This window comes from Cryptomeria japonica, chromosome 6, assembly GCF_030272615.1.
Source record: "Cryptomeria japonica chromosome 6, Sugi_1.0, whole genome shotgun sequence".
In the NCBI taxonomy this organism is placed as follows: domain Eukaryota; kingdom Viridiplantae; phylum Streptophyta; class Pinopsida; order Cupressales; family Cupressaceae; genus Cryptomeria; species Cryptomeria japonica.
The window spans coordinates 258,311,597-258,332,848 of record NC_081410.1 but is presented as its reverse complement, the minus strand read 5'-3'; the positions used below and the strand labels follow the sequence as shown (position 1 = coordinate 258,332,848).

The 21,252-nt window shown below is 38.0% G+C and overlaps 1 protein-coding gene across 2 annotated transcripts in view; it reads left to right on the top strand.

Annotated features, from left to right (window-relative positions):
* LOC131037446 (uncharacterized) overlaps window positions 1-21,252 on the top strand; it is a 242,703-nt gene that overhangs the window by 147,626 nt on the left and 73,825 nt on the right. For both annotated transcript variants that reach the window (XM_057969589.2, XM_057969594.2), the window contains one exon: window positions 18,592-18,659. In XM_057969589.2, coding sequence (XP_057825572.2) covers window positions 18,592-18,659 — 68 coding nt within the window. The remainder of the gene's footprint in view (window positions 1-18,591; window positions 18,660-21,252) is intronic.

The window sequence follows — 21,252 nt, the reverse complement described above, 5'->3', positions numbered from 1 at the left end:
TTTTATTCTAAAATGTAATTTGTACAATCAATTATGGTTTCCAAGACAACCATGAAGTACATATAGTACTGTTGGTTAAGATTACCAACCATCGGCAACTACCAACAAGTAGTCAAAAACAAATGTCATTACATCACCAATTATTACTTAACAAAACATTAGGTATTAACTACGACAAAATTGTTGACTGTACATCAGCCCCCCCCCAAAAAAAAGTCTTCTAGATGACGAAAACAAATTTGGGGCTATGCACAACAGTAAATTACTGAGAAGAGGGTGAGAGGATGTACCTGGACATGTAGAGGACGTCGGAATGGATGTAGCCTTGGAGGTGGAAAGCCTCTGGTGAAGACGCTACACTTGCTTCATACGAAGCCTCAGATTGTGTTCTACTACCAGCTCTCATTCTCGTCACCTCTTCACCATTTGCACTACTTCCATCAAATCCTTCTTGGACTTCTCCAACTCTCAGGCCATGACTTTTTGGCGCTCCTCCAATTCTGCCAACCTAACATCCTTCCCTGTCAAGACAACCTGTTGCTGCTTCAGTTGCTCCTTTAAGGCTTGTTGTGACCTTTTCACACATCACCCCATTACAAACGGGGACCCCCTCTTTCCTGCTTTCTACGTTGGTTAGTTTAGGGTTTTGGCAGCATAGTGGGCAATTTTGAGTTCCCGTGCCTGAGTCTCGGAATTTTGATCATGCCAAATTGTCGTTTAGGGGTTTTGAAGTTATAGGATCAAGTGCGTAAAAGTTGAGAGTTTAAATGATCCTAATTTTGTCTAAGTGTAGATCTTTTGAGCGTAAACATGCTTTTGAATGTCCGCGTCAGTGATATTTAGGCGCCTAGGTGTTTTAGGACCTTTAGGAGTTGTTTTCTCGCTCCTAGGAAGTTGTTCAAGTTGATTTTTCTCTTTATCCTGATAGGTTTCCTTGTCTTTCGCTCAAATTTTGGTAAAATTGCCTAAGTCCTGATGCGTTTTATTGAAAATTCTTAGTTCCCAGGTAATTTTGAGTAGTTAAATTGTTAAATTCCTGATGAAAATCCATATTCTAAGGGGCAAAATGTCAAAATTCCTGATAGGAGGTACGTTCCCCCACATTTCCGATGATCCATGATTTTTTCCCACTCAAAATCTCGATGCGAGAAGAATTTCCACTGGATTTCCGATGGAGCTCTTTTTTCCCCCATTCAGATTCTTGATGCAAGGCAATTTTCCACCAGGATGACATAAATTTGACTAAGTGTTGGGAAATCCTCCTGATGACCCATGTTTTTCCACTGGCAGTGCGGATGACTTCAATCCGGATAAATTCATGTTCCTGATGATGATCAATTTTCCACTAGGGCTAGTAATGATCAAATTTTAAGCATTTTAATGCAAATAATGATTCCAAACATGAGGCGAATTTCCACCAGTGACTGTTTTGACAAAATTTGTTCTCGAAAGTTGTCCAGATAGGGGATTATTTACTCCTAGAGGAATTTTTGTGCGAGTTTGATGAAATTTTATTGGGATTTTTATCCCAATAAGGGGCGATTTTTGTCCCAATATGGGGCAATTTTCCCCAGGAGGGCAAAATGATTAAAATTTTGAAAATTTTTAATAGGTCTGCCCCAAATTTAATTACTTTTGTGATTGCTGACGATTATTTAAAAATAAAAAATAATAAATAAATGATTTGCAATAAATATTAAATGATTTACGCCTTCTAGAGGCAAATCGATTTTTCTTAGGCGAGTATAAGAGAGAAAAGTTCTATCCCACATTGCTTGTGTGGTGATAACTTGAGGTGAAAACTAGTTTAAAGAGAGAAGACCAGCAATATTTTATTAATATATTTGCTGAGTGTGATTGCTAAGTTGCTGATTTGGGCGAACTTCTCTAGCTGGGCGATTTTATCAAGTGTCAACTTGACACCATTGGAATTGAAAGTCTGCTTTATTGATTATTTTCTTCATTTCCAAACCTAGGCGATATTTTTTGGGCCACCATTTGAGTGAGTTTGAAGAGCATTTTTCTGCCTTAGGCAATTTTAGGGGTAGCACCATTGCTGGAAGGAGGGCGATTTTGTTTGTGAGGTCAAATTCCTCCATTTTTGGGTGGAATAATTCATTTTCAGGGGCTGCCATTATTGTTCATTGCTGAAGTGTTGACTGAACCTGCATATTTCCACCATTGTTGAAGCTTACTTGACCTCCATTGTTGGTTGGGAACACGTTTTCAGACTTCATATTTCATTCGCAGCTCATTTCCATCATAGGCGATTTTGTTTGAGGGCTGTTTGGAGGAGTTTTCAGTGCATTTTCAGAGGTTATTGTCACTGTTGCAGGTCTGAGACACCATTGTTGCAGGTTGTCCTCAGAAACTTTTTGATTTCTAGCCATCTCCGAACTTTGGCGATTTCACTTTGAGGGAATTTGTATGCCATTTTGAGATCATTTTCAGGGTTTATAATCACCTTTTAGTGTGTTGGTTGTCTTCAGACTTATTGGCAGCCATTGGAGCTCGGAAGGGTGTCTTCAAACATTTTTTGAGTGAAAATCAGACTTTTCACAATTTTCCTAGTTCATTTCCAGATTTGGTATACTCCTTTGAACCTTAATTTTGACGGATTTTCTGAGTATAAGGATGTGTCTTCAGTCTTGGTTTTTCATATCAGATTTTAGTTAAGTTTGAAAATGATAATTTTCAAGAGTGTCATGAGGGTTTTGACCCTATTCTTATCACATTTATGTTCTATTTTCAGAATTTGTTAGGAATTTGGATATAATCTCTGATTTCCATCCCTAAAAATTGTCTAAATCATCAGAAATCAAAACTTGTCTAGTTCTGAAAATAGTTATCACGGAAATTTTCCGAAGTTCTAACTTCTAGCTTTGTATAGGTGCAATGTCAAAGTCCGGAATTATCATTCGGAAGGAACAACAGAAGATAGTTGAGAGTGGATTCTATCTAGAATCCAAGATGTCATCCAGATGGAAGGAGATTATAGACACGAACATGCATTTATTGAACATGGACCAAATGCGGTAGCAGATGTTCGGAATTGGAAACCAGATTCCTTCTCCTACTTATACAAACATCATGAGGAATGGTATCTACCAGGCCGCTGGATTTCCACAGTCCATACAGTGTAGTGAGCTAGTCTTGGAGTGTGCAAGATGTTATGATCCCCGCTCTAGAATGATCAAGACTCCCAAAGGGGTCACCATTGCTTTCCTTGCTAAGGATGAGTTGCTGAGGTGTTCGGAATTTCACGTAGTACAGACTAGAAAGATAAGATAAAAGTCGAGTATGAAGTGAATTATAAATCGAACATGGATGCATGTAAAACTGTAGTAAACAAGGAATGGATGATTGAACCTAGGGCTCATCATTCCAAGGCTCCCAAGACACTCATGTGAATGGATTTGAAAGATTAATATAGCGACTTGGTATTCCTATTGAACCGAGTGATGGGAATGTCACAAGGTGCATTATATCATGGATGGATGTTCTATTTTATCCAGGATTGTCTAAAGGGAACATTTATCAATTGGTCAAAAATCATAAGTGACAATCTGGATTTTCATCTGAGGAATGTGGAGAGATCTAAATCATTTGCCATGACTTGCTATCTCGTGTATATACTTGCACGATTTGTCACTTACAAAGGGTTGATATGCAGAGGTGAAGTCGGGAATGGACAAGGGCAGTACAGGAGTTATGAATGTTATCCACAACTCAACATGCATCAAATTGAAGATTATAAGAGAGTGAATGATGCATTCACCATGTACATCACACGAATGTTGTAGGGCGGAATCCACAAGAGGTTGTCCAAGGAGGCAACATCGTTGATTGAGCAGTATGGATCATGGTACATATAGTTTCCCACTTTCACATACCTAAGGATTCATGGATTTCAATCCGAACCTTACAGGATTCCTAGGTATCCTATAGACAGAATCATATTACTTGAGGTGGTGAGACAACTTCTGGAGTTTGATTCTATCCAGAAGGACAAACACAAAACTGGGATGACATTTCCTATTTCGGTAGGGAAGACGTTGGAGGGTTTTCATTTTGCCACTGCAACTAACACAGTGATTGAGGAATTTGCATTCTATCGCCTTGCGACATACAAGAAGAGAGAAAGGTTTGATCCGCATAAGAAATTTGGAAGGACCAGAGGAGATAAGTTTGTACACAAGGTGGACATAGAGGATTATTGGGCCAACCTAATGGACGAGCAAGCAGTGAAAAGAAGAATGTGGTCCAGAATGTATGTGGATTTCATGAGGAAGTGTGAACTTTTCCTCATTCCTGATTAGATATTAGATGACAAGGATCATATGCATCCACAATATGAGAATGAAATGAAGAAGGTGATTCTATTGCCTAATTGGTCAGAACAAGAAGTGACAGATTTGAGTGTATTGATGAGAGAAGTCTTGAGTTTTTCCAGAGGATGGGTAGACAATCAGATGAACAAATTAGTTGATATGGGTAAATCTTCACATATGAAAAGATGAAATAGGAGGAATCCTCTTCCGAAGATGATCAAAGGACTTTAGCGACATAAGGATTCATGCGGATAAGGAGAGTCAAGCCCCCAAGCGAAGGAAGAACACACCAGGAGAAGTCAAGGCTAGAGGGAAGAAGATTGAGGAGGTTAAGAAGAAGCAAAAGTTTATCATTCCTTCGCCTATCATTCCTTCACCACCCCTCAATGTCTCATCAATCAAGGAGAATGAAGTGCGAGAACAAAACAAGGAGTTTGAACAATGTTCCAACACGGTGATATTATCAGAGAGTGTTCAAGACTTATATGCCAGAGCTACATCTGCTCCACCTAATGAAGATGATGATCAGCCGTGATCTCCTACTATTCTTTTGGAGGTTAGTTTGGGGAAGAATGTATATGATTTGACTTAGGATAATCCTGATGACGATGATGATGTTATCTCGACATTGAGGGAACTTGATTGAGAGATGTGTCTCGGTAATGGTATGGAGATGGCCACTATTCCTTATTGGCTGATGAGGAGTATGGAGAAATGTAAGAAGATGGTAGAGGCGCAGCCAATCGACGACATTGATGACTACTAAGCTAGGAGCAACAAGGAAAAAGAACCAAAGAAGGCTGAGTTTTTGTCACGTATTACTAGAGATGAGACAGGAATGCGGATTGCACAGGTAGTTGTTCCTATTGGAGATGTGACAAAAGATGTTGCTACTCCCATGGATTTCCAGATTACTTCAGTTGCCCTTGGTCGTACTACAAAAGAGCAGGATTTCCAGGAACTCGACGATACTCTCAAGGCGATCAATGCTAGATTGGATATAGAGATAGAGAAGAAAGAGAAATATAAGGAAGAAAATGTTAGACTTAGAGAGTACATTGTAGGTTTAGGGCGTAAGAATCCCATCGTTATTTCCCCTATTGCAGTTGATCGTGGACTACATGTAGATTATGAGGCGGCGAGAGATACTCTCGGTATTGGAGAAGTGGATTGAAGATACGAAGAGACAGGCTGATGATTTCCTTACTTTGTCCAGGCTTTTGACAGGACAACGACACTCATATTCAGGATATAGTATCTAGAGGGAGTTTGGGAGGAATTTAAACCTATTTGTTGTGCATATTGCACACCCCACCCCGTCGTGGACAGGGGACCCCCATCTCTGAGGTCTTCGTAATGAGAAAGTTCAAGTCAAATGCTACTGAAGCCAAATTCGGCCTCTAAGCCAAATTGCGAACTCAATACTGGAAAATCGGCCTTGTACCCAAAATGACAAAGTCATAAAAGGCTCTCAAATCGGCTCAGAAGGCCGAAATTCAACTAAAGCTCTCAAAGTCGGCTTAAAGGCCGAAATGGAAATCAATGTCAAACTCTCAAAATTGGTGTTTAACCCAAAAATTACCTAAGTTCGTGCCATGCCACCCATGTAGGCCGAAAATGAGAATAAGTCGAGTTCAAAATCATGAAATTTCTTCTCATAATGCCGAAAAGATTAATGAAACAGTATTTCGCAAAAAATAGGCAGTTAAGTTGAAAAGATAATAGACAGTTAAAAATCGCACAATGTACATATTTGGCCCGAAAACCTTAAGGACTCACGAAATTAACTCTTTATCCGAGATGAAAGGTGGTCTCCAAAACTCGCCAAATCGGTCAATGAGCCGAAAATACCAAGTAAAACCAAAGCCCCGGGCATAGTGAAGATCGCGCAAACACAACATTTCGCCCGAAAGTCGTTAAAATCTAAATTCGCATTTTAAGTCAATAGGCTGAAAAATTGTGAAGGAATGAAATTGCGTGAGAAGCCCGAAGTTGAAGACTTAAGGAAAAAGAGACGTCAAAGTAGATAGCTCACAAATTCTCCTATTAGGTCGAAATTCACCAAAGAGTGAAAATCGTGCAGAATTTCCTTGGAGGCTGAAAATTCAAAAGCCCGAAAATGGAGAAACACATTAAAACTCGCGAAATACTAAGCCCAAAATCGCACTATTCCCCATTTTAGGCCGAAAACTAGAGCTAAGGAAATAGATCGTTTCCTTCATTAGCTGAAAATCACAAGAAAAAGAAGACACTTGCCCAAAGTTTGAAGAAAGCTTCAAGGAGAAGATCGTGCCAAAAAACTCCAATATGCCCAAAATAAAGAACATCTCGCATTTTGGTGAAAAGACCCAAAATTTGGCAATAGGAAGGGGTAATAAAAAAACAAAATCTTGCAAATTGTCAAAATTGGCCAATAATTCTAAAATGAAAAGCATTATTGACTTGGATGAAATCATATTTTTTTTTAATAGAAAGCGTGAAATTTGCCAACGGAATTTCCAACTTAAGCATTTAAATGAAATCTCTCATTTCATTCAAGTGAGCCGAAGTTTGTTAAAGGAGGAAACAAGTAAAATCGCACTATCCAAAATCTCTCATTTCGCTTGAAATGTCTGAAATCCATAAAAGTGAAGTGTTCAAAATTAAATCTCTCAAAGTGGCCCCAAAGGCTGAAATTCAAACATTAAAGGTCGAAAAGAGGAAAAAGTTTTAAAATGCCTAAAGCTCACGAAATCTCTCAACTTGCCTAAAGGTCCTGAAATCCGAAAGAGAAGGCAAAAAACATTTAAAAGATACATCTCACAAAGAGCTTTTCAAGCCCGAACTTCATCGAGACGAAGCCAGACGTTAAAAAATTTAATGTTTGTTAAATTAATTTAATTAATTTTTCAAATTGATTTATTAAAGGTGAAATTGATTGTTCGCAGGAGAACGACATCGGGAAGAACCAAAAGAAAGCCTGAAACAAGACGCGATCACGACCAATGTTGGAAGAACGCGCTGCAGAGTGCAAGAACCAAAGCGATGAAACATTGGGAAGCGTGCCATTGGACCCTGAGTTGAAATCCACCACCGAGACCAAAGATCGAAGAATATTCAGAATGCAGCAAGTATGTGCATTCCCAGAAGGATACACTGCTGGAAGAAATTCCAGAAATTTAGTTTGAGAGACTGAAACTGTTTTATTGTAAAGAGTTGCTTGTGGGTCCCGCTCAAGATATTTTAAAACAAAGGGACACAGGTCAGTTATGTTCAACTACCGGATATACCAAAATTGAAGCCAAACAGTTGTAGGTAGTTGGAATTGTGATTGAAGGGATAACTAAGAATTAAGTGGGTATGGGCAGCCTCATTTTGTAGAATAAATCAGGACCCTTGGATGCAGTCAATCCTACCCATCGATTCATATTGTAAATTCTATAAAAGGTAGAGGCCTTTCTTTTGTAAAGGATTAGATTTTTGAGTTAGTTAGGCTGTTAGATTTCAGTTTTCAAATTAGGAGTAGAGTAGAACTGCTGCAGAAATTGTTGTAATAGGCAGCTGAAATCAATATATGGACATTGATTTGGTGTTTATCATTTTGGTTTTAGTTTCTTTGCATGGTTTCTTTCAGCTGGTTAATATTAGAGTGTAGGGATTTTAATGGTAAAGTGTGGAGGGGTATTTGATGCATTTCAGGTTCATACCATTGGTGGCCTGTTGATTGTAGGTCACCGTGCATGGTTAGTCTGAACCCAAACTGTGCTTAGTTCAACTGCAGTTGTTCGTCTTAGGCTGCGCCAAAATTGGGTGCCTAAATGAATGTCTCCGGTCTAAAAATCCTTCATCCCTTGGAGATTGCATAGTTCTTGTCTAGTTGTGAGTGTATCTTTGGCAAAAACAAGAATCTATTTATCGAAGTCTGTCTACCCACTGCATCAACTGTTATCATCACTTTCCTTAGGTTTCCTAAACCCTTCCCTTTTGATTTTATTTCGCAATCGGAGAATCGCAGCAGACCATCTTGTTGCAAATCGTAAGACCCCTTGTGCTCCCAGCAAATCACATCAATCACTGAGTTATCCTACAGTCAACAACTAACATTTGGAACCTTGAGGTTGTCCCCTTTGATCGATTAAAAGCAGCATTAGGGCATCCTTACATAAGAGAGGATAGGATACTCAGCGAGATCATTCTATTCTGCGTTGACTGGATAGAGTTGCAGTGATGCAACTTTAGACACGTCAACACTATTCAGGAGAAGACTATTCCACACCTCATAGTATTGAAGAGAATCCCTATGTCCACATTGATTAGGGAGAATATTTTGCATAATGGAGATAGATACGATTTACATGGCTGGTATAGTTCATTAACCATGAAGAAACCTACTCATGAGTACGCACAAAAGAATTGTGCAGAGATGGAAGGATCAATTCATGAGATCGAGTCAAAGATCCTTGCCTCAATTGAGGAATTATTGGGAGTGTATGTCAGTGAAGTCAGTGGTTTACACTTAGCAGAATTGAGAGACACGATGAAGTTCATGTACTTCAATCAATTGAACTCTTTAAAGAAGAGTCAAATAGATGACTTAGTTTTTTTCTTAATTCATGTCCACAATTCACAGAAGCTCATGCCAGATTGGGAGAACACCTTGGAAGCTTGCTTGGATGCATTGGACGTGTTTGATTTGCAACAGGATGCCTTACCTAGCATTTCCATGGAGGAATTAGATTCTGTATTAGCTAGATTCTTGGAATATGCTATGAGAGAAAGAGATGCAGGACATAATCTTCTAGAAGATTCCCTATTTGATGACTAGGTGTCTTTCTATTGGGCCATATTTTGGTGGCTCCATTTTTTATGTAAACCCTAATTAGGGCAACTCTAGGGCTTTGTTGGCATGATCTTGGCCCTTCATTTTGATTTAATCTTGGCCATCCATTTTGTTTGAGACTCTATATAAGCCCCATTGCCTCCCATTTGTAATAGAGAGATTTTTGAGAATTGTTGGTAGATGCTGCAGATTTAAATGCAAATAATTGTTCGAATTGATGGTGATTTTTGTTTAAGTGTTGTCTTGCATTCAAGGTTCTCAATTCCTATAAGTTAGATTAGAATTTGCTTTCAAGTGTTGTTAGATTGAATGAAAGAATTTGTTGAATGTATTTGTGTGGAATCCATTTATCCATTCCACTAGCCTCTTGCCGATTGTAAGTGTCCCTTGCATGGTCAATTGGAGTTTATATGAGCTTAAGTTCAATTATTATACGTCCATTGTTATGGATTAACCTGAATGGTATCAATGTTTGATGGTAACGATTTGAACATCTATGAAATATACCTTAGATGATTGCACTAAGTTTGCATCAAGTTGTTCGACTTGATGGTGAGACCTTGCCTTGTTTTGGTTCCATTGAATTTGTTCATCACTTCTTGTATTCTAGGCTTTAGAATAGAATTCCTAAACCCTATTCCTTTTGCCCCTTTTTTTAAGAAATTCTTGTTAGAGTAGTCTCAATAGATTCATTTTTAAATCTTAAGTTATCATCACACCTACTTCACATTCATGATAAGCAAAGTTGATATGAACAATTGCGTAAGTCCCCAAGTGAAAACAACAATTCACATCGACCATTGAGTTACCCAATCGTCAAGACCTGACTGTAGAAACCTTGGAATCATTTTAGTTGATCTTACCCTTAGCATGTGAGGTGATTTTGTTGAAGAGAGGGTAAAGTACTTTGGTATTTTATTTTGATGCTTGCATGTGCATAAAACACACATCAACATTTTTTGGTGCTAGAAGGACGACCAATCACAATGAATGTCTAAACAGCTAAAATCCAGATTATATAAATTCATGTTTGCGGGAGTAATGCTATGGACTTTTTGTCCCTCCTTCACGCTCAACATCTTTTGGCGCTAGGAGGGCCGCAATCATCTTTTGAAAATTATGTTACGGAATGGTGTTGCTTGAAGAACTTATCCAAGGTGATCAAAGAGATATCATTTCACAGTTCAACACTCTTGCTTGGAGAAACCAAAGAAGTCATGCTGAATTCAGACAAGTGAGAGTTGTAATTGACAAAGAAGAGCGGTTGGGAAATTTGCCTCTGATTATCTTTGTTCTTGGTGCAATTAATCGTGAGAACCAATCTACCAATCAACAGAGAAGAAATTGAACCAGTTGAGGTTTCCATGTATAGTATGAGTCACGTGGTACTACCTGCTCTCGTTAGAAGAGGCAACCCTGTTAGAGAAGGTGAATTTAAGCAACAAAACTTGGGAGACGAAAGAGACATTATATCTAGTTTGAACAATCTTGCTTGGGAAGTGAAAACAAGTGCACCACAATATATTGGAGTGACTTTTGTGCTAGACGAAGAGGAAGACATAGATGAATTCATTGATGCACAAATTGAAAGGGATCAACTTGCTCAAGAATTACAACAAGTTCGGATTGATCCTAGATAAGTCACACTGTAGCGCATCAATTCATTTTCGCTCGAAAGATTTTAGAGAATTTTAAGATCAGCTCCAGGAGAACAAAGACATTGCGAGTTGAGGTCTCCTCGTAGATCTAGATTTGGGAGTCGAGAGGCTTCACCAAGTTCCGATACTGCAGATAGAGATAGATTTTTCAATCAAGAGGACGTGCTAGGAGGAGAGAATATTTTCCAAAATCCTCTATTTCAAGATCAGAATCAAGAAGAGGACCAGTAGTTTCAAGAGGAAGATCGAGTGATGGATCAAAATCAGGGTCCACCTCCAAACGGTGCTACCTGGGTTGTCACCAACCCCTCACCGCTTGCATTTGAAGACATTCATGAGATGCCGAAGAATCCGGAGAACTTTTGTTTGAAGTACAATGCTAGTGATTTGAACCAGACGGCGGAAGATCACATTAAGATGTTCAAAGACCATTTGAGAAACAGATCGATTGAGTATGGAGATGTGGCTTGCAGACTTTTTCCCTATTCCTTGGGAGAAGAGGCGTATTACTGGTTCATACATTTACCTGCATGATCCATCACCTCATGGGAAGGATTGAAGGAGGTGTTCATTGGAAACTTTGGTATCCAAATTTCTCCATCAGAATTGCATAGACCATTTGTTGAATTTAAAAGACAAGAGCACGAACCTATTGCCTCATTCAACAACTGGTTTCAGAAGGCTTATACAAGATTGCAAACTCCTTATCTTATTCCAGATGCTCGAGAGATATATTATAATGCTCTAGATCCACTTACAACAGTGTTTGTGCGAACTAATCCCTCTCCAACAAATTTGAATGAAGCATATGCAAAGGCAATATAAGTTAATAAAGTACCGTGTCATAATCTCAGTGGACCTTTGCTCAATTTGGGGTCGCTTGCGGCCGCAAATCAAATTCAGAACCTTAGTCAAGCTGTGGTGCATCACATGCCAATAATGAATCAAGTTCCACAACCGATGTATCCAATAGTTAAAATGTCAAATCAGTTAGTACTTCATCCTAGAGCACCCATTTCTCAAGCTCCGTAGACGCATCCAGTGTACCTACAAAATGCCATGACATCCATGAGGACATAGGAGGAGAAGGAAGAAATGAAAGAGTTGATAGATCAAGTGAAGAAGTTATCTACAGAGGTTACTCATTTGAGGAATCAGAACAACCAACTCTATAGTATGCATAGAAATTGCCAAGGTGGTAACCAAAATTATTGGAACAACAATCAGAATTATCAAAGCAACAATCAGAATAATCAGAGTGGCAACAACCAAGGATATCGTGGCAACAATCAGAACTATCAGAAAAGAACGTGTAATACTACACCCAACAATGGAAACGTGCCATCACCTCTTGACAATCCGCCAGCTTCGGAGAGTCAACCGACAGATAGGGTCTTCCTTGCGGAGGCTGCTTTATCAAATTGGTGTAAATTACACAACACTAGTCAGCATTCATAGTTGCATTGTCCCGAATTCAAGGTTGTAGCTGACATTTGTCAACAAGAAGTGCGTAACAGTGAAGCATCGGAGAGCACTCCAACAACGGGATATGAAATTGTCCCTACTACGAGATATGATCAAGCATTAATCATTGAGGATTTCAAATTTCCTCCAGTTTGTGAAGAAAGTTTAGAGTGTGAACGGAGTGGGAGATTTCCTCCAGGATTGGCTAATGGACCAATGGTTCCGCCTGGTTCTCAGTTCCCACCTGCTTCAACCAATGGACCTATTAAAGATTCAGATTATTATTTCCTACCATTGAATAACAGTGTTCTAGTTGAAGGAATAAGAGAGGCATTCCACTTGTCATCAGGAAACACAGGACCCAAAGTTTATCAGAGGAACCAAAGAAATCAAGAGCCTTAACTACTATTCCTCCGAACAATTTTGCTACTCCACCAAATCTGAATGCTAGTAATAGTCCAAGCTATCCACAAGATTCACTAGAGTATAGATAGAAGAATATTCCTACTCGAAAAGAAGAGTTGAAGAGGCTGAGTTTGTATGTGTTAGAAGAATTCAAGAAAGTCAAGGTGAGCCTGCTATTTTTTGAATTGATGAAAGTACCCGAGATTAGAGACACATTGATAAGTGGTTTAAGTGAGAATACTGCGGGAAGAGATACTGCTCCAACAAATTCCAACATTTTAGGAGGTGCTACAAACGCTCATCAAGCTCGCATAAATGTGGTTCAATATGAGCCAAATGATCAACAATTGTCAGATACGGTGTGTGTAATTCAAGGATCATCCAATACACCAGTTGTGCCAAAGAAAGAAGAGATGTTAGAAGGCAAAGCTTTGCTCACAAGAGATAGTGTGAAGAGAATTAAGGATTCACCAATTATGACTGAAGATTCCGCTAAGGGTGAAATCCACCCGAAGAATGAGATCGCTTGAAGATGCAACTAAAAATGAGAAGATAACAACAAAAGATGATGAAGTTTCCAAAGAAAGTGTGAAGAAAGAAGAAAATTTGCAAGTCCAAGGGATAAACCAGCAATCAACTATCAAGATGAGTCGGCGCCATTCTTGCTTTCAATAAGAATTTTCAGCAAGCTTTTGCACAATTGTCTGGTGGATTCCAGAGCTTCAATCAATGTGATGCCAAAGGCTATGTGCGAAAAATTGGGTCTCATTTCCATACAAACTAGTAAAAGAGTTACATAATTGGATAAGACAGATGTACCTGTGATCGAAGAGCTAAACAATATTCATATGCATGGCTGCAGATCCAAGAGTCCAGCACTTCATAGATATATCAGTTGTAGACATTCTCGATGGATATGGCATGCTTTTGAGTCGAGATTTGTCAAGGAGATTGAATGGTTATTTTTCGACCAATTTCTCTCATATTTGGCTGCCATTGAGAGGTGTACCCAACCAGATCAAGATTGATAGTACCCCTAGATTAAGATTGAAGATTACAAAATACAGGGAAAACAATGAGATTCTTTTCCTAGAAACTGATTTAGGAAATTATAGACCGAAAGTTGTAGAGGTTTTGATTCTTCAAAGCCCAATAAAAGAGATAGAACAAGATCAAGAGATTGTGAACTCAACAAAGATGGTCATGGAGAGTGATCATGATTCAGATGAAGATAATGATATGTTTGAAAGTTTCAGAAGATTTGTATTTAAGAGTATCCAACAAGGAGTTGAGTTGGGCGATCGTGCTCGTATTCAAGATTTATTATTGCCTAATTGGTGTCAAATTCACAATGTTGCTCATTCTGAATTCTCTTGCGTGATGTGCAAGGTAGGTTTGAATCAAATACACAAGAGAATTCATGAAGTTTTGACACTTGAAGAAATTAAAGAGGCCTCTCCCAAGCCAGATGGGGATATTGCAGATGAAATTAAAGAACAAGAAGAAGAAATACATGATGAAGGTCAAGTATGGACATTGAGATTTGATAGCTCAAAATCTAATAAAGGATTAGGAGCCGGGTTTGAATTGATTAGTCCCTCAGGGGAGACTTATTTGGCCACTCATAGATTATGGTTTCCATGTATGAACAATGTTGCTGAGGATGAATCCTTAGTTCATGGATTGTTGTTAGCCATTCAGAAGAAAGAAAAGATTTTACTTGTGTTTGGAGATTCAGAGGTTTTAGTGAGACAAGTGTGAAAACAATATGTCTACCACGACAGAAGATTGACGAGATATCATAATAGGGTATGGGACCTCATCGAAAGCTTTGATGCTTTTAATATCAAGTCAGTATACAGATCACAGAACCAAGTGGCAAATGCACTTGCACAGGCTGCCGGTTCCTTGGCATCCATTGCCATGGAAGGATTGAAAAAGTTCACAGTGGAGCTAGTATCAGTCCCATCCGTACCAAATAATGTTATCAATTTCCAGGTTTTTGAAGATGATAAGCATATATTGGATTTTCTGACAAACTCAGATATTTTTTGGAGTCAGATTATTGATGAAGAGGAAGCTAAGGAAGCAGAATATGATTTTGATGGTATCTTAGATTTGAAGATGAACATCATTCCTAAGGGGATGATAGAGCTAGAAAGGATATTTGATCAAGATAAAATGAAAATAGATAGACCGCATGACTCAAGTGGAGGTGCATGTGAAACAATGAATTTGGGAAATGACTAAGAAGTTAAGAATGTATTCATAGGGAAAACTTGCACACCTAGTGAAAGGGAAGGCATACTGAAGAACATGAGATATTTTCCCGATGTAATTGCTTGGGGATATGATGATTTAAAGACATATGATACATCAATCATTACACACACAATCCCCTTGAATCCAGATAGTAAGCCATTTAGATAGAGACAGAGGCCAATGAACCCTTTGTTGGAGCCTCTCATATATCAAGAAGTGAAGAAATTGCTTTCAGCCAAGATTATCTTTCTCGTGCGACACTCGATGTGGGTCACCAATTTGGTCTCAGTTAGAAAGAAGAATGGAGAGATAAGACTCTGTGTTGATTTTCGAAATTTAAATAGAGCATCAGAAAAGGATAATTACCCACTTCCATCATTGGACGAAGTTTTATAGATTTTGAATGGATCATAGATGATGTCCTTTTTGGACGGATATTCAGGATATAACTAGGTGATGGTAGAATATGAAGATAGATTGAAGACAACCTTCACCACGAAGTGGGGAACATTTGCATACAGAAGGATGCCATTTGGCTTAATCAATGTTGGAGCTACGTTCCAGAGAGCAATGGACATTGCATTTCAAGATTTAATCAGAAAGCGCATCATTATTTACATGGATGACATTACAGTTTTCTCCAAGAAAAGAGAAGATCATATTGAAGATTTGAGAAAGGTATTTTAGAGATGTAGAAAATATTGGATATCTCTTAATCTCAAGAAATGCATGTTTAGAGTTACAAAAGGGAAATTACTAGGACATGTTATCTCAGAGAAAGGAATTTCTATTGATCCAGAAAGAGTTGAAGCTATATCAAAGATCAACCTCCCATGTAGTAAGAAAGAACTGGAGTCCTTCTTCGGTAAGATTAATTTTGTGAGGAAATTTATCTCTGGATTTGCTGAGATCATGGTTGAAAAACTCGGACTCAGCAAGGCCAATTTTGTTTTAAAAAACTCGGGACTCGCCAAAACTCAAGGAAAAACTCGGCAATACTCGACAACTTTCCACACCTCAGAGTATTGAAGAGAATTCCTATGTCCACATTTATTAGGGAGACTATTGTGCATAATGGAGATAGATACGATTTCCATGGCTAGTATTGTTCATTAGCCATGAAGAAATCTACTTATGAGCACACACAAAAGACTTTTGCAAAGATGGAAGGATCAATTGAGATCCAGTCAAAGATCCTTGCCTCAATTGAGGAATTATTGGGAGTGGATGTCAATGAAGCCATTGGTTTACACTTAAGGGAATTGAGAGACAAGATGAAGTTCATGTACTTCAATCAGTTGGACTCTTTGAAGAAGAGTCAGATAGATGACTTAGTTTCTTTGATGATTCATGTCCACAATTCACAAAAGCTCATGCTAGATTGGGAGAACACCTTGGATGCTTGCTCGGATACATTGGACGTGATTGATAGGCAAGGTGCTGGTAGCTTTAGAACCGAGTGATTGATTTGCAACAGGATGCCTTACCCAACATTTCCATGGAGGAATTAGATTCTGTATTAGCTAGATTCTTGGAATATGCTGTGAGAGAAAGAGATGTAAGACATAATCTTCTAGAAGATTCCCTATTTGATGACTACGTGTCTTTCTATTGGGCCATATGTTGGTGTCTCCATTTTTGGTGTAAACCCTAATTAGGGCAACTCTAGGGCTTTGTTGGCATGATCTTGGCCCTTGATTTTGATTTAATCTTGGCCATCCATTTTGTTGTAAGGGTAGTCAAAATCAATATATAAACATTGAAGAATGGTGTTTGTTATCTTGGTTTTCTTCAACAGTTTAGATAGATTTTATTGGTGTGCAGGTATCTAATAAATTCAGGCTCATACCATTGAGGATATATTGATTGTGTGTCCTTGTGTATGGTTAGCCTGAGCCTTTAATTGCGTTTAGTTGAATTGCAGGTGTTTGTCTGAGCTACGCCAGAATTGGGTGCTTAGCCATGCATTTGCAGTCTGAAAATATTCCAAGTCCCCTTAAAGATTGCACCGTTCCTGCGAGGTTGTGAGCCATTCTGACCAAGCAGGGATTGGTTATGTTGAATCTATCTACCCGCATATCCGTCTTATTAATTTTAGGTTTCCCAAACCCTTCTCTTTTGCTTTTATTTCCCAGTTTGAGAATTAGATACAGACCAACTTGTTGCAAAACGTAAGGCCCCTTGTGCTCCCAGCAAAACACATCGACCGTTGAGTTATCCCGCAGTCAAGAACTGACATTTAGAGCCTTGAGGTGGTCCCTTGTGATCGATTAAAAACAACATTAGGGATTCTTTATACAAGAGAGGATAGGATACTCATCGAGAACATTCTATTATGCGTTGGCCGGATAGAGTCGTAGCAATGTGACTTTAGACATGTCAACGATAGGCATGAGGATGTGCTGAATATGTATGCTTAATATATAAAGCCTGATGATGTTCTTATGCAGAATTTTATAGTAATATTAATATAGACTGCAATATGTATGACAGTGTAATAATGTCTTTCTATCACTAACTGTTCATATGATGATTAAGTAAATTATATGGAGTCTATGATACCTTTCTATCTCACCATCCAATTATGGAAGGAGAATACAAGGAAGCAAGAGCACTAGGCTTCAACAGGTACACCAAACCCAAGTGTGGGCCAAGAGGCCAAGTTAATGAGGTCCTTGGTGCTCTTGGGCTTGTTGGAGAGGGATAGACTCGAAGAGACTTATGTGATTCTCCTTGAGCTCCATAATGTGGACAGGTGTAGGGAGAGAAAGGGTTGTTGAATCCTTCATATAAACTAGGCAATATATAAAGAATGTTGAATATATGATCTATCATAGCATAATGGAAATGTTGACTAACTTGTTGTGTAGGTTCCAGACCAAGCTTAGTTGACAATAGTGTCCCTCTATTGTATTTCCTATGCACTAAAATCGTGATTCTAGGTCAGAATATAAGAGGGTCCCATTAGGGGACATTACATGAAAATAATATATATCATATTTCAGTATTTACATTGTGTTGGTTGGGGTTTAATCATTAATCCTATCTTGTCTATGCCTCTTGGTTCTTGTAATGGTAGGGTTCCTTGCTAATCCTTTTAATATAATTAAAAAAACATAAACATTCATGGTTCAACTTAAAGGTAATCTCCAAGGATTTATTTCTTGATAGTTCACAAGGATGGATATTGATTACCATAAAAGTAGCTATCAAATTAGAAATCATTTGTAAATATTTTTTGGTCTGTGATTTCTTGCTTGTGTTTCCATCAACTCTATGATTTCTTGAAGGGTTCTTCTCTTTTAGGAAATTGCACTTGTACTTCGGTGCTTAAATGTATTAGGTTTACACCATTGTTTGTTATTATGCATTTAAAATTTGTTATACATAGTTACATTTTCTAATCTATGACCTCCTTTACCTTTGTACTCTCTATTAGTATTCAATGTACTTTTAAGTTCGCATGGACCTACTTTTGGTCGTTAATGGACATTATTGTATTTTCATTTGTTCTTTATTTATTTCTCATTTGTTGTTTCCTAAGAACCAAATTTTAAGGCTATATTATTCTATTTTTATGTTATCAAGGTGCTCTTAGGATTTTTATCATGTGGTGAATAATTAACTCTTATTTTTTACATATTCTTTGTAGGGTGCTAGACTTGATGATTTGGAGATATTGCGAGTGGTTTTTGGAATTTTCCCAACATATCGTGAGAGGTATACACAGGGAAATATTGATGCAAAAATAATGTTTCTTAAACTTCTTTTATAAGCTCAAGAAAGGGAAAGGACCAAATTGAATGAAGTAAAAGACATCTCTTACTAAAGATAAAAAATAAGTTTAATATAAAGAAAAATGGGGTTCTTTTCATGACCAAAGAGAGGAAGAAGAATTAACGTAGTAAGACAAACAAGAGGTGAAACTTCTTAGGGTTGTCTTGAAATGGTCAAAAGGTGCATTGAGAATGTGTTAAATGAAGTAATAATGAAATCAAAACTTTTCTACATTGCTAAGATCTCCTAGTTGTTTGTGATTTGTTTTTGTTAACTTAAATCAAGGCCCTTATGCTCCAAGGCCTTCAATGCTATTTGTTGAGATCTTTGACTAGGTGAGTGTGGGTGCAGAACTCTTGATGCAATATTTGAATCACAATACTTAGTCTAAAAATTCATCTCTTGTTCATCCAAGTGTCCATGTCTTTTCTTGACTTTCTGCAAGTTCTCTCTTGCTTGAGAGGCTTTTATCTTGGCATGTTTAGCTTTCTCATCCCACCATTCACATAGTCGTAGAGTCCTTTCCACATCTTCAGCACTATCCATTGTTTTCCCTAGTTCTTTGCTTTCCATTGATTAATCAAAGATTTTTCTCATTTGCTTATCTCTATTGTCTTCTAGATTTTGTGTTTTTGTTGACTCTTTTCCTTTCATTCTTTCTTCTATGACCCATAGCTGTCTTTTACCATTTTAAAATGTCATGGTTCCTTGTTTGTTTCCCTCAACATGATTTGAGCTATCACACAATGCATTTTCTGATTCACTTCTATTTGAAATATTACTCCTCTCATCCATAACCATTGACTTATTAGTGGATACCATGTACTTTGCAAAAGGTGAAGAGGAATCATGATCGACATCCTTATCTCTAAGCCGCTTCAATATTCTGATTGATGATAACTAGATTCAATCCCTTCTATGCTATCCTCAATACATGACTCTTGAGAAGAAGTAAGAGTAGTATAAGAATCACAAAGATCATTGTTTTCCATAGACTCGTTTCGGAAGTCAAACCAAAAGTCTCCCTTATTGTTGAAACGAAATGAGTCATCACTTGTAGCAGATTTGAAGTCATTATCATTTTTCGCTCACTCCTCATGTATTGACTCCGCATTAGCAGTTGTTTCATAACCCTTATAAATCCAAGTACCCATTTCATTTGGGATAGAAGAAGCACATGAAGAATCAATCACTTCCATTTCTTTATAAGTGTCAAAAACTAATTCCTCTCCTTGTATGTTATTATCCTTATTTTCGGCATGTACAACTAAGGGAAGATTTGGAGAATCTTTCTTCCCTTCATTTTCTAACTTGATTCAAGTGAGGTTTGATTTTGTCCTCACATGGTTTGAACACCTCATGGGATAATGTGTACCCATTTCATTTGTGATAGAAGAACAAGTCTAGCACAAATTCAGCAGCACTTCATTACAAAATATTCATGGATACCACAACAAGAGCCCAACACTCTTATTTATAACCTCGGTGTCTCCAAATTCAAATTCACATTCCCTCCAAATGGACGCCAAACCCAAATGCACACTAATTTCACCTTAGTTTGAAATTTGCATTTCATTTCCCCTCCTTTCCAAGTCGACCTTGACATAGAAGCAAATATACTTTATAAAAATGACAATAAAATAATAATATGGCGTCCAAGCTAGACAAGTGAAATATATTATAAAATTAACTTATTTCCCATAAGGCGTCCATCTTGCCTTATTAATATTTCACTTTATAAAATATTTTTCCTCAACAATAAATCGCCTAACCATATGACATAAAATAATACTTTGTTATCTCAAGTCGTCCCTTTAAGTCATAACCAAAAATACATAAGTCATACGCCTAGGCCAAGGGGGGCATTAAAAGATATTAAAAACACTTTTCCCACGAGCTGAACAACTGCCATAGTGAACTAAAGGCCAAAAATACTGAAAACTACACTGCCAGAAATAGCCTCTGAACTGGACCACTGAAACCTACCAAAAATAGGACTTACTAAAAATAACATATTGCTCAAAATAGTGTGTCCAAATGCATTCTAACCACAATCTGAGCATCTATCGCAACTTACTAAAAATAGTAGTCCGAAAAAGTCCTCAGATTCAATTGCATGTCACACCATCGCGTAGCTCTTTGAAAACCCAGAAAAATAAGTTCTCCTTGCCCCCACTTACTAAAAATAGTAAGTATACCAAACTCCATTGATTGCTATGCATGTACCATCATTGTGAAGCTTTCTAAAAACCCAAAAGGATTCTAGAATCAAAACTATAAAACTCCAACATGCAAGCCACCAAAATTGCCAAAACATCCTCCTTGAAAAATAGGAAACCCTAATTTTGCCTCTAACTGACCAATGGGTCTCGGGATTGGGCAACAATCCCCAAAACAAACTAGAGCGGAAAGGGGACATTGCAGTCCGCCCTTCCCAAAATTGCTTGTCCTCAAGCAATGCCACCACAACTTCGGAAAATTTTAAACTGATCCACACCAAAGCAAGTATGAACCCAGGGTCCCATGTCTGTCTCAG